This window comes from Phasianus colchicus, chromosome 24 (genome assembly GCF_987193195.1).
Source record: "Phasianus colchicus chromosome 24, bPhaCol1.hap1.1, whole genome shotgun sequence".
In the NCBI taxonomy this organism is placed as follows: Eukaryota; Metazoa; Chordata; class Aves; order Galliformes; family Phasianidae; genus Phasianus; species Phasianus colchicus.
The window spans coordinates 4,449,427-4,464,971 of NC_143459.1; the positions used below are offsets into that span (position 1 = coordinate 4,449,427).

Sequence of the window (15,545 nt, forward strand, 5' to 3'; positions counted from 1 at the left end):
CGTTTTTAGCCAAAAAAGGAAATGACCCAGCTGCACGTAGTGCTGGAACATCTGGATTTTATCCCTGTCATGAATGGGTCACGGCTGTGCGCAGCCCCGTGCCTGATTTACGGGAGGGGGAGGGTGATGTCATGCACAAACCTCCCCTGGGCTCCCAGAGCATGGTCTGAAGCAGGCACGGAAATACTCCTCAGCACGCAGCCAGGGGAGCAGGGCCCTCACTGGGAGCCCAGCATTAACCAGGCACTGAGCTCAGCTCTCCTGGGGAAAAGCCACCCCACAGAGGGACATGGTGGCTCCTGCCACATGCTTTTTGGGCTTGCTGTGGGCACCTCTCTCTGCCCTGTGGATGAGGGCTCTCTCTCCTTCCAGGCAGACTTTTCAGCTCCCTGCTGGCGGTCACCCATTTCCCAGCTGCATGCATGTACATGCAGCATCGGGTCACGGCTCCAGCACAGCCTCTCCTGAGCTCCTTAACCCAGCATGGACCTGCCCCAGCAGCTCCTGCAGCCCTGCAGGAATGGGTCTGGAGGCCAGGTGCTGCTGGGGCCGAGACTTGGCCCTGTGTATGGTAACAAGCCCAGAACCACTACTGTCCATTCTGCCTGGGGTAGTGGGGAATCAGAGTTGAGTTTCTCCTTTGCCTCTGTTGCATGAGGATAGGGATGTGGCTGAGTCCTGCAGGCATTCTGCATGCTCCTCCCGATGTTATCCCTTCTTCCAGGCCCCCAGCAAAGGTCCAGGAAGGTGGGGGTGCAGCAGAACTCACAGAGCCACCTTTATTCCCATTGTCCCGCCTCTCCTGGCAGGAAAACTGTCCCTCCATCCACACCAAGCACGGTGGCTGCTCCCACATTGCCTTCCCAGCCCTGCACAGCTCAGTCCACAGCCTGCCTCCTCCCATGGCGCTGCTGATGGGCAGAGGAGGAAGAAGAGAAGCATCAGGCTCCCAGTTCACCAAGCCCACATGGCTGGGGGTCCCCACTGGGTTTCAGCTCCTTTCTGAGGATGAAGTTTCATGCGAAGGGAAAGGGAAGAACACCAAGTCCAAAATCTTATCTCCACTTGTATTTTTAGATGGGTATTCGTGAGGAAGAAGTGACACACTTAGGGGAAGTCTTTGGTACAAGACTTAATTAAATACAATGCTCCTACCAGTATCATTCCCTCAGTGCAATGAATGTTCCCACGGCAGGATCATCTTTGTCTCCCATAATGAAGCCAAATTTTTTGTTGTTGTTGTTTTAGCTTTTGAGTTAAATAAATTTATTATGCATCGTAGGGGAAGAAAAAAAAAAAAAGAAGAAGAATTTATTTATGAGTTTAAATTTAATTATAGTTTTGCATTGGCAAAGTGGGGGCAAAGCACTGACACGCTTCTGAGCATTTCGAGTAGATCTGAAGGTGGTAATTAAAATCCAAGAAGAAGTGGAAAGCCACAACCGTGACCTCTTCAGGAGGACATCCTCCAGAGCCACATCCTTTGAGCCCTGATGCCCAAAGCCCACAAAGCTCAGCTGTTTTTCCCAGGAGCAACGGCCGTGACCCAGGGCAGACAGAAAGGAGGCAGCACCAGGCTGGACACGTTTTGTTCTGCTGGGCCCGTTCCTGTTCGAGCTGTGATTCACAGCTGTGTAACGCTGCCCACAGCCGCCCTCAGGCTGGAGGTTTTCATCCCGGCCTCGGGGCACCTGCAGTGCTCGCCCATCCCCAGGAGGGCAGGAGCAGAGCTGCAGGGTGCTCACAGCGATTCTGAGGCGGGTAACTCAAGCTGTGGCTTTTCTAATCGCTGCCTGGGCCCTGTGACAAAGGGCACTGATTGACTCTGTTGGGTGGGTAGCCCTGGTTAGAGGGAGGCCGTGTGCTGCCCGTTTGTGTGGGGACATGGGTGTGTCTGGGAGCAGCTGTGCACTATCAGGGGTTGGCACTGACACCCGTGCTGATCTCCTGGAGGCCCAGAGGCTGTTGAGGCTGTGAGCACCTCTCCTTTTCAATGCACATGGGGACAAAGCCGCCATGCTGGCAGCATTTGGGACAGGACTTGTAGGCGTTCAGCTCTCCTCTTCCACCATCCGATACCGGAGCGGCTTCCCACCGCTCCACACCGCCTCGAGGCTGCACAAGATGTCGGCAGAGCGGCTTCATAGCTCTGCCTCCCCCCGCTTCGCAGCGGCGAGAATCACCGCGGTCCCACGTTCAGCCCGGACCCTTCCGGCGCGGCTCAGGGCGGGACCGGACCCTTCCGGTAGCGCACAGACTGCGCCGGAAGTAGCGCGCTTCGACTTCCGGGCGGGACGCGAGAGGATGGAGACGATCCTGGAGCAGCAGCGGCGTTATCATGAGGAGCGGGAGCGGCTGATGGACGTCATGGTGAAGGAGATGCTCACCAAGAAGTCCACGGTGCGCCCGGGGAATGGCGGGGGGTCCGGTGGGGTCGTGTGGGGGGATGCGCCGGGCCCAGGCCCTCGCTGACGCCGTTCCTTTCCCCGTAGCTCCGCGATCAGATCAACTCCGACCACCGGACGCGGGCCATGCAGGACGTGAGTCGGGCGGGGAGGGCCGCTGCCGTCCCAAGATCCGTATGGATCGGCCCAGGAGGCTGCCGAGCTGCGGGGCCGGGCCCGGCTGAGGTTCGCGGTGGCAGCGTGGGGTTTGTGTTGTGTTTTAGAGGTACATGGAAGTGAGCGGCAACCTGAGGGACCTGTATGACGACAAGGATGGGTGAGTGTGCAGCCTGCTGGCTCGCGGATAGAGGACCTGGGGCTCCTCTGGGTCTGCTGTAAACACTGCACAGACACTGCAGTACAAGGCTGGGGGTCAGCCCTGAACCTGCTGGAGGAGGACCCAGACTTCACGTTAAACGCGTTCGTGCACAATACAAACATTTCATTGTTTTCTTGGATTGAATCATTGAGGGGAACTTGAGTGTTTGTAACTGAGACTGTAGCATTTTCAGTAGAGATGTGATCCAGATCTGCAAAGCATGGGCCTGGCTGCCTGTGGAACATCACTGGGGCTTTGTGGAGCTGTGCTGTCAGTCTCACTGGTGTTTTGTGGGAGCAGAATGCAGCATTACGTTTCCAAAAAGATTATATCAGCATAAGCATGCTTTCTTTTTTGTTTGCAATCCGTCTTCTTTTCATGAACCTGTAGCTTACGGAAGGAAGAGCTCAGTGCCATTTCAGGGCCAAATGAATTTGCAGAATTCTACAACAGACTGAAACAAATTAAAGAGTTTCACCGGAAGCATCCCAATGAGGTAAGTAATTAGCTGCTTCGTAAGAATAACTGATTTGTGGTGTGTTGGGCTTCATCTCTGCTGTATTAAAATGTCGCTCAGGAAAACAAAGCATTCAGGAATAGGTGGTGCTTTAAGGCTTTATATAAGCCTGTATCTGAGTAAGAGAAAATGCAGGATGCTCACCATGTCCTCCACACACTTATTAGTTTAAGAACATTCTGCTTCTGAGCTAGTATTCATTCTTGCCTGCATAACATTGTCTAAAGTCAGAGTCACTGGGTTGTACTTTTTTTCCTTAGTGCAAATGTAATCATGAAGAACTGCTTTGAACACCTGTTCAGTTACCAGTTTTACTGTTTGCAGTCTGTATGTATTACTCCTGGATATTAGCTGAACTGATCACTTTTTCTGTAACTTCTGTCTGTTCTTGAAGATTTGTGTTCCAATGTCAGTGGAGTTTGAGGAACTGTTGAAGGCCAGAGACAACCCAAGTGAAGAAGCTCAAAGTAAGTCTGTAGGGTTTTGTTTGTTTCTTTTTCGAAGCCAGTTTAAGTGAGAATACATTGCTTGCTGTGATTTAGTGACCTGTCTGATCTGTTTTGCATGTTTCAGAGTTCTACCTCCCTTTTCCTACATTAACCATGACAAATGTTCTTATTTCATTTAAATTCTTCTGAGCTGCAGAAATATTCCACGGTTGTGATGATTCTTTTGAGGAATGTTCTGATATAACACAAGGAAGCTAGCAGACATCTAGTCAATGAGTACCCGTTTGCATTATAAACATGCTTAAGAAAGATAAATTAGTCTGCAGTTAATTATTTTCAGATTCTAAAGCATGCATATAATAAGCAGAGAATGTTAAGTTCGTAACAAAGCTCTGCATGCTCTTTCCTGCAGACCTGGTGGAGTTCACAGATGAAGAAGGATACGGACGATACTTAGATCTGCATGATTGCTATCTCAAATACATTAATCTGAAATCATCAGAGGTAAGTGGTTGCATTAATGTGGGCACCCAGTTGTGTTATACTTCAGTGCTGAAGGCTGAGGGCTCTTTCTTTCATTGGTTCATTGTTGGTTTGCTTTAAATGTCATTTCCAAATAGCTGTTTCAGAGTGCTTGTTTTGCACTATGTTAGAAAGCACATGGTAAACCCCAGCCCTATGCAGACCATGCAGAATAAAGTCATGAGCTTTGTGTTTTTCTTCTGGTCTGGTAACTGGAATTTGGATGTTGATTTGGCTGGATGTGTATAAAGTCTGACTCAAACTTTTTTTCTTCTTAGAAACTGGATTACATCACTTATCTGTCTACATTTGACCAACTCTTTGACATTCCCAAGGAGAGAAAAAATGCTGAATATAAGAGGTGAGCCTTTTGTCCTGCCTGCTTCATTTATGACAGTTGGTGAGAAGGAATTTGCTTTTCAAGTGTCCAGGAACAGAGTTAGCAATCAAGCATAGGTGATATAAATTGAGCTGTAGTAACTCAGTCATAAATCTGTTGAGCCCTGAGAGAACATGAAGCACAAGAAAATGTGGAGAGCCATTGGGCTTCTTGACATTAAGCACAACAAAATGTGGAAAGCCATTTGGCTTCTTATTCTGTGGAAGTACTTTAGTTTATTGTATTAAAAGTTACTCTAATCTTGATAACTTTGATATTATTATATCAGTACTTTGATATGGAATTGTCTGTGCTGATAATTACTCTGCCAGGTATCTCGAAATGCTTCTTGAGTACCTACAGGAGTACACAGACCGAGTGAAACCATTACTGGACCAGAATGAGCTCTTTGGGAAAATTCAGACTGAGTTTGAGAAAAAGTGGGAAAATGGAACATTCCCTGGCTGGCCGGTGAGCAGCTGTGAATTCAGAGTGAATGCTTCTGTGTTTGTGATGGATTTCTTATGAATTGTTTGTGTTAAATCACTGCTGAGGTTAGGTCTGTCAAAAGGTGGAGTTTGAAGGGAACTTGCATTTGAAAGTAGCCTTTTTAAACATTTGCTTGCTTTGAATCTTTTCTGTTAGTTCATTGCATGGTTCAGTGATAGAATGTTTCTGTGTGTGAATTGAACTGCTTTTGTGTATGTTGGATAACTGTATTGCATGAAGAGTTACAGAGTATCACACAGATGTTCCATATGTCTTCTCTTGGCAGAAAGAGACCAGCAGTGCCCTCACTCATGCTGGAGCCCACTTGGATCTCTCAGCGTTTTCCTCTTGGGAAGTAGGTATTCAGTGCTGTGCACCTGCTTCTAAATTTTGGGCAGATGGCAGCTTAACCATTTGGTTTCTTTCCATCATCTTTCTTCTTCAGCTTTTGTTTTTGGCTCTGTACGCTCTGGATGAAACTTTGGTTATGCTGATGATTTAATTTCTCCCACTAGAGGGCTGCAACTTGAAAGGTCTATTGAGATTTGGCACATTCCTCATTTTTTCAGCAAGGAGTGGCACACACTTGACAGTCATTTCTTTAGTGCTGTTCATATTCCTTCTTCCTCTTTTTTTTTTTTTTTTTTTAATGAGACATACAGCCATATTATTTATATTTTCATAGCTTATCTTACTGTGATTTGCTGTATTGAATAGGAATTGGCCTCCTTAGGACTGGACAGACTAAAATCAGCATTACTGGCACTGGGACTGAAATGTGGCGGGTAAGATGCACTCTTTTCCTAATTCTTTTTCAGTTTTTGAGGTCTTTCCACCTTGCATTCCTTTATGGGATATTTGTTTGGTTTCTCTACTGTACAAGAATTACTTTAATGATGTTCAACATGTTGAAAACCAATCAGGAAATTCTGTGATCTACAGTTTTGAAAAGTATGCTGTACTGAAGTCTCTTTTGTAGAAGAATTTGGTCTAAAAAACGAAGACAATGATCATAGAAAATCACTTCATCTCTTAAAAGCTGAATTTATGATGTTGTTGCATGAATTCAAATAATATTCTGGAAATAGAAAAACTGTGATCTGAATTCATCTCCTCCCTGTTTCTCTACAGGACTCTGGAAGAGCGTGCTCAGAGACTTTTTAGTACTAAAGGCAAGTCCCTGGAAGCACTCGATCCTTCCTTGTTTGCTAAGAATCCAAAGACAAAGGGAATCAAAAGGTGAGTTCTTAAAGGTCATTCTCAGGTCGGTGCTGGTCCCATCACTGGGATATAAACATCACCACTATATAGTTGTGTTAGATTCCCAGAGTGTTGGAATCCTTTTATGTTGGTCCTGAACCAAATGTAAGATATCAGAGCTGAATAGTTTGCATGCAGTTTAGTTTATGTGGGCTGTTTCTCTTTTCTTGCTGCACACAAGTCAAACATGTCCTTAGGAGTTCCATATGTTTGGTGCTTGCAGTTCTGGAATGGACTTAGTGAAATTTCCTTATCTGTTTTCAGAGACACTGAAAGAAATAAAGATCTTGCATTCCTGGAAGCTCAGATATATGAATATGTAGAAGTTCTTGGGGTAAGAATTTTATTTTGTCATTGAGCTTTTGGTCCAGCAGTGACCAGAAGATCATTCTTGTCTTTACGCAGTGTCTTCATAGACTGTGTGTCCAGAAGAATTGGTTTTCTTTCCAGAAGTTTATATGTTCCTGTGGGGAAACCTGCCTGCCTTTATTTCTTTCTTATTCCTCCTTAATGCTTGCATTAAATCCTTTCTTCAGTTTGGAGTATAGTGGTAGCTGCCATTGGCTTGCCATCTTATTTTGTTGCTGTTGTGTTGTGTGAACAGTACCTTCTATTTTCTCACACTCTAGGAACAGAGACACCTTACTCATGAGAATGTGCAACGTAAGCAAGCACGGACAGGGGAAGAGAGGGAGGAGGAGGAAGAAGAGCAGATCAGTGAGAGTGAGAGTGAAGATGAAGAAAATGAAATCATTTATAATCCTAAAAATCTGCCTCTTGGTTGGGATGGCAAGGTAACTGAGTCTGTTACGTCTGGATTTAGCTCTGAACAAGTGGGGGATTCCACTTAACTCCACGCTTCTCTTCTGTTTGAACCTCCCTTGTCACTTGGCCTAATCTTTCTTTGTATTCCTTTCTCAGCCAATCCCGTACTGGTTATATAAATTACATGGTTTAAACATCAACTACAACTGTGAGATTTGTGGTAACTACACCTACCGAGGGCCCAAAGCTTTTCAACGCCATTTTGCAGTAAGTAAGGTTTTGTCACAAGAACCATCAGTGCCACATTCAGATAATCTTTGTAATAAATAATGAATAAATGACACGAGCATCCGAGTGGCATTTCTTCCACTTACAAAATGTGTGTCTGCACTGATGCTGCAAAGCCATGCTATTGAAACTGGAAATTATCCAGAGCATATGAAGATCTGTTCTGCCAATTTATGTCCAGTCTCCTCTTGTTTGAACACTGATATCCAGGCCTGATTGATGCAGAGTACTGTCAGTGTCTTGTTACCATCAGAAAAAAAATGTTTGGGAGATTTGTGTCTTGTTTTATACTGTTTAGTTTATAATAGGTCTTCTAATAGGCATTGTGGGTGAGGTGGCATTCCCTCTCAGTGACTTTTGCCTCTTGTTCCCAGGAGTGGCGTCACGCTCATGGAATGAGATGCCTGGGCATCCCCAACACTGCACATTTTGCCAATGTCACACAGATTGAGGATGCTGTCTCACGTAAGTCTTGATGGCATTTCTTTGCACAGGACTGGGAATGTGCTACGAGAACGTTGGTATTTGCTAGCTCTGGCCAAGAATTTTATTACCCCATGACTGGTGACTAATTTAAGGAAGGAGTGTAAGAAGCATGATGCTGGTGGGATTACCCTTCATTGAACATCTCTCACAGCTCTTAGAGGGAGGATGTCTTTGTTTCTTGTTGAATGCCTGCAGAAGTAGATGTTTGCTAGGAATGCCAGCCAAGTGTCTGTTTGTTGCCAGCTATTTTGTCTGCAGTGTTTTATGTATGGAATCTCAGCCAAGTGTAGCAGGCCATCATTTATTCAGAGTGTGACTGTGTGATCCCATGCAACTGTTACTTAATTGATACTCATCACAATCTCCATGGGGAAGCCAGCAAAACATTCAGAAATGGTGGAGCCTCTAGGGAGATTTTGAAAGCCTGCAGTACTTAGTGAAAGGCACAGGAGTGACAGTGGTTGGGGTTTATTTTATTTTTTTTATTTTAAAAGCTGATGTATTTTAGTAGTTTAAAACCCAGTATTTGAAGCAAAATGGTGTTCATATTGTGAATGCCTTTGTATTTACAGTGTGGGCAAAGCTGAAACTACAGAAGGCTTCAGAGAGGTGGCAGCCTGATACAGAGGTAAGATGGTAGAAGCACTGGGATGTTTCTAGTCCAATGTACTTGGGAGTCTTCATCTACCTTGCATGAAGTGGCTCTGGCTGGAGAGTTTCTAACAAGCTGTATCACAGGCTGAGGTCTCCAGTGCACTTCAGAGCCTTCTGTAATTATTCTGAGTCTAGATAAGATCTTACTGAGCTTGCTGGTAGATCCTCTGCATATCTTCATGTAGAGAGGCTCCTGACAGAGTGGCTGTGCTCAGATGCAACTGGAGCTAAACTGTGTATGCTGTAACACAACCTGAGTCAGGCTGCATGCAGGTGTCTCTAAACTGTTCATTCCACTCTAGGAGGAATATGAGGACTCCAGTGGGAATGTGGTGAATAAAAAGACCTACGAAGACTTGAAACGTCAGGGACTGCTGTAACTTTTGCCAGGTGAAGGATTTCACATCAGAAAAAAAAATGGAGAAGTGTCACCAGCTCCAGTTCTTCAGTTTATTGATTTTTCTATTTGCATGAACATAGGATACTTTATAGAATCACTTTCTAGTAAGCCCTTTGTGAAAAGCAGTCTTGTGATTGTGTTATTTTATATTAAAAAAAAAAACAACTTAAAAATAAATTGATTTTAACTTAGGAAGTGCTGAAAGTGCGTCTCCTTTTGTATGCTGGAAGGAGGAGATTTGATAATGGTATTTTTCAGAAACTTTCTACATGGTTTGAATTGTTAGAGACAATTACTTCTCTCTTATTCCAGTGCTGATGGAAGTTTTTATGGTGAGGACTGCCTTCTTTAAAGCCCATACGAACATTGCATGCTGACAATCTTGTACTATATAATAGTTTAATGTCTTTCTTTGTGCTCCTTTGCAGAGCAGATATTTGGCTTGCATTGCTGCTTTGGCTTCAAGTCTGGCTTCCTGTGAAGCTTTGGCTACTGGGATTTTTTTCAGGGGACAAATAAATGACCTTTGTTTAGGATGAGCTGCCGTGCGGGTAGTTTGTGTTAGTTTGTCCAGCACTGGCATTGACTTTGGTAGATACTAGCACAAATCCTTCCTTTGGTTCTCTTGGACTGTGGTACTGCCACATGAATTAAAATCCTGTGAGGAGAAAAGAGGCATTGGACAGAGGCCTTGTGCTTTGTGGCAGCCCTGCCTACAGTGGGCTTTCGTTTTGGTATAGATGTTCTGGTGTGACATCTCTAGCCTTAAAAATCCCTTTCTCTGTTTTCACTGCACACATACATTTGCATCTCCAAATCCAGCAGAGCTGCAGGTAACAAACCCTTCTCCCTGGGTGACAGTTTGCGCAGCTGGTGGTTGGCAGGGTGGGGCTGCTCACTGGCTCCAGGGTGTGAGCTGTGCTGCAGGTGCTGCAGCTGCTCGGTGCTCAGAGGTTCTCCATCTCTTGCAGCAGCTGCAGGCTTCCTCTGGTGCGCAGGGGCTTTCAGGGCACGGACACACAGGGTGAGTCTGTGAACAGGTTCTTTTCCCTGCTTGGGAGGAGAAACTTGTTTCAGGGTGAGCGTTTTCTGGTTTGTTCTTAGACTGTTCTGGAGGTGAGCCTGGCTGTGCTGGAGCTGTACTCTCCTCTGTTTGGGCTGTCCTAACCTGCTCTGGGTGGGGGGGCTGCCCTGCTCTGGGAGGTGAGAAACTCCAGCCTGTATTGTTTTCTGTCATCCTGAAAGAGTGCCCTAGGAATGCTATCTGAGCTTAAATCCTAAGGCAGAAGGGGAGTATTTGGAAAACAGCCTTGGAGCCTGTTTGGAGTTACCTCCACTGTTTTCTTATTTAAACTGGCAAAGATTTTGCAAGGAAAATGTCTGCTTTCATTCAATGGAGAGTAGTGTATCTCAGGAAACACCAGAGGAGGTAGAAATTCCCCACCCACGATGTGAGCAGTGCAGGGATCAGTGTTGGAAGCAATTCTGAATCCAGACAACTGGATTCAGAATTCCATGCAACGGGGATGTGTGTGCCACCATCCTGAGCTGGGCAGCTGCTTCATTTACAAGCATCAGCAGTTTGCTGTGTGTGGTGCCAATCTGGCACTGCTCAGAGCTCTGTGTTACACGAGGATGGAGGGTTTCCACACCAACAGCAGCACATGGCCTCCCAGGGGGCTCCTGTTTGGCAGGGCTGGGCTGAGCCCATGGGGAGAAGTGCTCTCAGGGTTCCTCAGCCTGCTGCTGCAACCGAGAGTGGAAGGGCCTGGCTCTTGGTCCCTGATGCCAGACCAGAAGGATAACTTCTGGGTGATGAGCTGGTTCTGATTGCCCAGTTCTGATTGCATCTGTTTGCCAGGTCCCAGCTGAGGTTGCTGGTGGGGACGATGGCAGCTCACCAACAGCTCCTCCCTGCTCAAGGTAATGGGCGCTCTGAGCAGCGTCCATCCCAGAGCTGGTACCCCACAGCCTGCACGGATCCTTGCTCTCCCAGGGAGGCTGCCAGAACTGAACTTGGCCTTTGATGGTCCCAGTTTTCTCTGCTCTGTTTCAGGCCTGCTGCTCTGTGTCTTGGCTCTGCACTTCTGCACCCAGGGCCCTCTTGCCATAGCAGGTGAGTGCACAGGAGAGGATCCTCTTGGGAACGGGGCAAAGGCAACTTGGTGTGATGGGACAATGTCACTGTCCCCTCTTGGCTGTAAGCTATCAGACAGAGCTGTGCTCAAGAAACTTTTCTTGAGGTTTTGACTCCAGAAATGGCTGTACCTCCTATGCAGTGTGCCTTAAAGGGGAAGGGTGAAGCTGCTGTAACATTGCCATAGTCAGTGATTATCTCTGACCTGCTGGGCAGGCTCCTCACTGCTGGTTGCAAACGGGTCTTTGTTCTTGTTCAGGATAGGGAACCACAGAGCTCGTTAAGCACATGGATGCTGTTTCCTTCACCAAGGGGGAACTTTGTGTTTTTCAGGGCGCAAAGTGGTCAACATGTCCATAGCCGCCAACCACGCCTCGGTGGCTGCCACCAAAGCTTCTGTGGCCACAAAGCAGGCCTTGGTGACTGCTGCCAACAGCTCAGTGGTCGTCTCCAACCAGGCATTGGTGGCCACCAAGCAGACCTCAGTGGCTACAACCAATGCCTCAGTGGCCACCTCCAACCAGGCACTGGTGGCCGCCAAGCAGGCCTCAGTGGCTACCACCAGTGCCTCGGTGGCCACCTCCAACCAGGCACTGGTGGCCGCCAAGAAGACCTCAGTGTCTGCCACCACTGCCTCAGTGGCCATCTTCAACCAGGCATTGGTGGCCACCAAGCAGACCTCAGTGGCTACAACGAGTGCCTCAGTGGCTGCCTCCAACCAAGCATCAGTGGCCACCAAGCAGACCTTGATGTCTGTCACCAGTGCCTCAGTGGCCACCTCCAACCAAGCACTGGTGGCCACCAAGCAGACCTCAGTGGCTACCACCAGTGCCTCAGTGGCCACCTCCAACCAGGCACTGGTGGCCGCCAAGCAGGCCTCAGTGGCCACCTCCAACCAGGCATTGGTGGCCACCAAGCAGACCTCAGTGGCTACCACCAATGCCTCCATGGCTGCCTCCAACCACACCTCAATGACCACCACCACCTTGGTGACCATCAGCCAGGCTTCAGTGGCTGCCAACGCCTCCATGAACCATACAGAACAAATCCTGGTAAGGAGAGGGAAGGGGGCTACTGGCCATGCAGAAGCTCTGCTGCGCTGTGACCCCCGGCACGTCCTCCCCCCAGCTCAGCTGTCAGAGCTTCCAGTGCTTCGGGGAGAGGTGTTACCAGGATGAGGTCCACAGCAACACGACGGCCACCTGCCACAATGAGACCTTCTGCGAGGTACGGAGCTTATGGTGGCTGCTGGGGGCTGTGAGCACAACACCTGATTTTCCTTTGCCTCTCTCACAGTCTGTCCATTATTTTTGCTCCTCCGTAACGGCCTCTCTTCACACTTCTAGTTTTTTGTTTGTTTGTTTTTCCTTTGGTTCTGCTGTTGCAGCTTTATCGTTTCTCCAGCACGAACTACACTGCCAGGTGCAGCAGTGTGTGCAGTGCAGAGCTGTGCAGGACCAATGGCAGCATGATCCTACAACAGTGCACCATGGAGTGCTGCAACACCTCACTCTGCCTGCAGCTCAATGCAAGCTCCTATGGTAACTGCTCCATGGTTTATCCCACTGCATGTGAGAGAAATGGGTGTGCAGACCCATCATGCTGGGCTGGCTGCATCACTGCAGTTCCTCTGCCCCATGGAGGCTGCACATGGGCTGTGTCCTCAGGGCTCCTCTGTGCCCACAGGTGATCTTCCCTCCACCACCGTGCCACCCACAACCACCATCACCACCACCACGACCCCACGGCCCCCCCCACGAAATGTAGGTACCCGATGTGATCTTTGTGCAAAAGCTGCCTCAAAAGGGGAACAAATCCTTAATGAGCTTTGCAAGGACAGAGATGTAAGGGTGCTAAGCACACCATCTGCATTGCCCCAAGCAGCCCGAGCTGGCTGTGGGACAAAGTCTCCTCGAGCCACAGAAGGGGTGGGGTGGTGCTGGGGCACCCAAGTGATGGGCTGGAAGGAGCTTTATCTCTGCACAGCTCACTGAGAGGAAGGAAAAGGAGGTTTGAAACTTGTGGTGGTGTTGCAGTGAGGTTTCCTGCAGTGGCAGATGGGAGCTGTCTCATATCTCCGAGTGTGAAATGCTGCAGAGAGATGATGGCAAATACTGAGATGCAGTGGAGGTTTGGGAGGGCACTGTGGAAGGAAGGGTTGCCCGAGGTCCAGATCTGGCCCTGGGCATCCTGCTGCCTGCACCAGGCCTGCACAGGTCTCCTCTGCTCTTGTCTTGCAGGGAAAAATCTGCGCAGCATTCTCCTGCCATGGGGATGGATGTTTCAAAGGCAAGAAGAGCACAACTAGATGCTTTGTTGGGCACGATTTCTGCGAGGTATGGCTGGGACAGGACAGGTGGGATGTGCTGCAGTCCGTGTGCATCCCCTCAATGCAAATGCCAGAGGCTGAGCAGGACCAGCAGATGAATCTCTCTCCTCCTTTCAGATGAAGAAGACGGGCTTCAATTACGTGGCAGGATGCAGCAAAGCCTGCAAGGCTGCCAAGCCTGTCTGTGCCCAGGGGGTGAAGGCTGCCTGCTTCCAGGAGTGCTGCCCTGCCACCATCAAGGGCAGCTGCCTGAAGCTGGATGGCAAAGTTCATGTGAATGATGCTGGGCAGGTGGCTGCATCCCCACTGCTGCAGCTCCTGGTGTGGGGGGCAGCCCTCCTCCTGAGCTGCAAGGCCTCCACTCCCCTCCACGGGTAAACAGCAGACCTGCAGCCTTTCCCCTCCTTGATTTCAGCTGAGGTCACTATCAAACACCCTCTGTTGCATCCCCATGCTTGTAGATCCCTGGAGTTTGTAGATGGTGACTTCTCCCCCCATGCAGGTGATCCCTACTACACATCATCTCCAGGAGCTGTGAGCTGCAGCACTGCACCTCTGTGCTGCAGGGATGCTGGATGCTGGAAGGAGAGACCTCAGGTATAGGAGTGGGAGGGTGCTGAGCCAGCTTGGAACCCAGGAACCTCTGCTTTGACCCAAGGCACAGCTTACACAATGTAGTTACGTGTTTGCAGTACAGCTGTCTGAACACCCACTTGTTTCTAAATAATACCTCCTCTCCTAGAAGGCTGTACTGTTTTGTCTCCAGATCTTAGGCAGGGAAATGGGGCTGAGCTGGAAGCATCATGTTAGACCATCCTGTTTCATATCTATGAATCTCTATGTGTAAAAGTAGAGCAGAGACACAAGCATGAGTCTGTAACAGGAGCTGGCCCTAGTGCTCCCAGCCTGCTCCTGCCTCACAGGCAGCTGGTAATGGCTCTGTGGTGCCACTGTGCAAACACACTCTGTCCTCTTCCTGTTCTCTTTTAAGAAAATAATAGAATAATAATAATAATAAAGAAGCATCGGTCTCTTGGGTCGATGTCAGGCTGCTTTGGGCACAGCTCAGCTCGATGGATGTGATGGGAAGGGGATCCCAGCCATAGGGCTGTGCTGGGACAGCAGCAGGAAGGATGTATTGCTGGGAGCTCCATGCAGTGGATGTGGGGCTGAGGGCAGGCAGTGTGCATCCATCACCGGCCTTTCCACGCTGCAGTGATGCTGCACCAAAGCCTTGGCATGGGCTGAGGCATGTTGTCACATCAGTGTATCAGCAGAAAGCAACAACGGGATGGAGCTCTAAGCTATTTCTGTTTCAGAACCGACTCGCAGCACCACGTTTCTCATAAGAGTGCTCTGGAGTTTGTAGCAGATATTTCTCACTGTTCTCCTTTCATTTCCTCTTTGCAGTCTTTCATCTGCTCAGCACCATTGCTGAGAAGGAGCAGAAAGCATGGGCTGCTGATTTTTCCATATCTGCCCAACTTTTGCTGTTACTTTTACAGCAGTGGAAAGAGCTGACACACACCGAACTCCTCTGTTTGGCACGTCGGCATCTGCTGACATTTCCCAGCACCTGCTTACGCCCTCTGCACCATTTATTTGCATAATTAAAGCTCGGAAGTCAGCTGGGTCACGACATTTAACAAAACATTCCAGGTGCTGCCGCAAAAAAGAGCCCCTCCTGATAGCAATAGGAAGTTAGCGGCTCTGCATTGCCGCAGGCCCGGCTCTGTACACGCAATACTCTCAGCCTGAGGACGCTCCGTGGCCCCCCCTCGCCCGTACTCCGCTTCTGCTCAGCCTTTCTCGCTGCCCTCCCTGCTCTCCGCCCCATTAACCCAGCAGCATCCCGTTTAAAAATCCTTCCCGGTCCCCATCCAGCGGAGAGGGAAATGATGCTCGGTCGCTTCCTGGCGCTTTGCGAGCCTCTGTCCGGGCGGAGGGCGGCGGTTCCGGCCGCGGTGAGGAGCCCCAGCAGCGGCTACCGAAGCCCGGAGAACCTCGCGGGGCCGCACCGGCGCAGCTCCATCCCTGCGGCCGGAGCCGAAGGGTTAACGGAGCCCTGGGGCAGGCCGGGAGAGCGGGGCGGGGAGAGGGGCGACAG

At 49.0% G+C, this 15,545-nt stretch overlaps 2 protein-coding genes across 6 annotated transcripts; both read left to right on the forward strand.

Annotated features, from left to right (window-relative positions):
• The first annotated feature begins 2,242 nt into the window (after positions 1-2,242).
• Positions 2,243-9,508, forward strand: SF3A3 (splicing factor 3a subunit 3). The gene is made up of 17 exons (XM_031594907.2): positions 2,243-2,400; positions 2,493-2,540; positions 2,669-2,721; positions 3,154-3,259; positions 3,675-3,747; positions 4,142-4,233; positions 4,530-4,612; positions 4,963-5,101; positions 5,406-5,474; positions 5,837-5,904; positions 6,251-6,358; positions 6,644-6,713; positions 7,009-7,173; positions 7,301-7,411; positions 7,807-7,897; positions 8,491-8,546; positions 8,875-9,508. Exons 1-17 carry the CDS (start codon positions 2,305-2,307, stop codon positions 8,950-8,952), a joined length of 1,506 nt encoding a protein of 501 aa, XP_031450767.1. The 5' UTR covers positions 2,243-2,304; the 3' UTR covers positions 8,953-9,508.
• A 97-nt stretch (positions 9,509-9,605) lies between these two features.
• LOC116230034 (uncharacterized) lies at positions 9,606-15,370 on the forward strand. 5 transcript variants are annotated; one of them, XM_090124315.1, is made up of 10 exons: positions 9,606-9,996; positions 10,834-10,895; positions 11,029-11,088; positions 11,443-12,161; positions 12,238-12,336; positions 12,497-12,650; positions 12,796-12,872; positions 13,350-13,445; positions 13,556-13,812; positions 13,900-15,370. In XM_090124315.1, the coding sequence occupies exons 1-10, from the start codon at positions 9,713-9,715 to the stop codon at positions 14,039-14,041; spliced, it is 1,950 nt and encodes a 649-aa protein (XP_089980441.1). In that variant the 5' UTR covers positions 9,606-9,712; the 3' UTR covers positions 14,042-15,370. The 5 variants fall into 5 exon arrangements, 4 of the variants coding, with proteins under 4 accessions (XP_089980441.1, XP_089980443.1, XP_089980442.1 ...); XM_090124317.1 differs by having other exon boundaries at positions 13,941-15,370; XM_090124316.1 differs by having other exon boundaries at positions 13,556-13,858; positions 13,941-14,036.
• Positions 15,371-15,545: the final 175 nt, after the last annotated feature.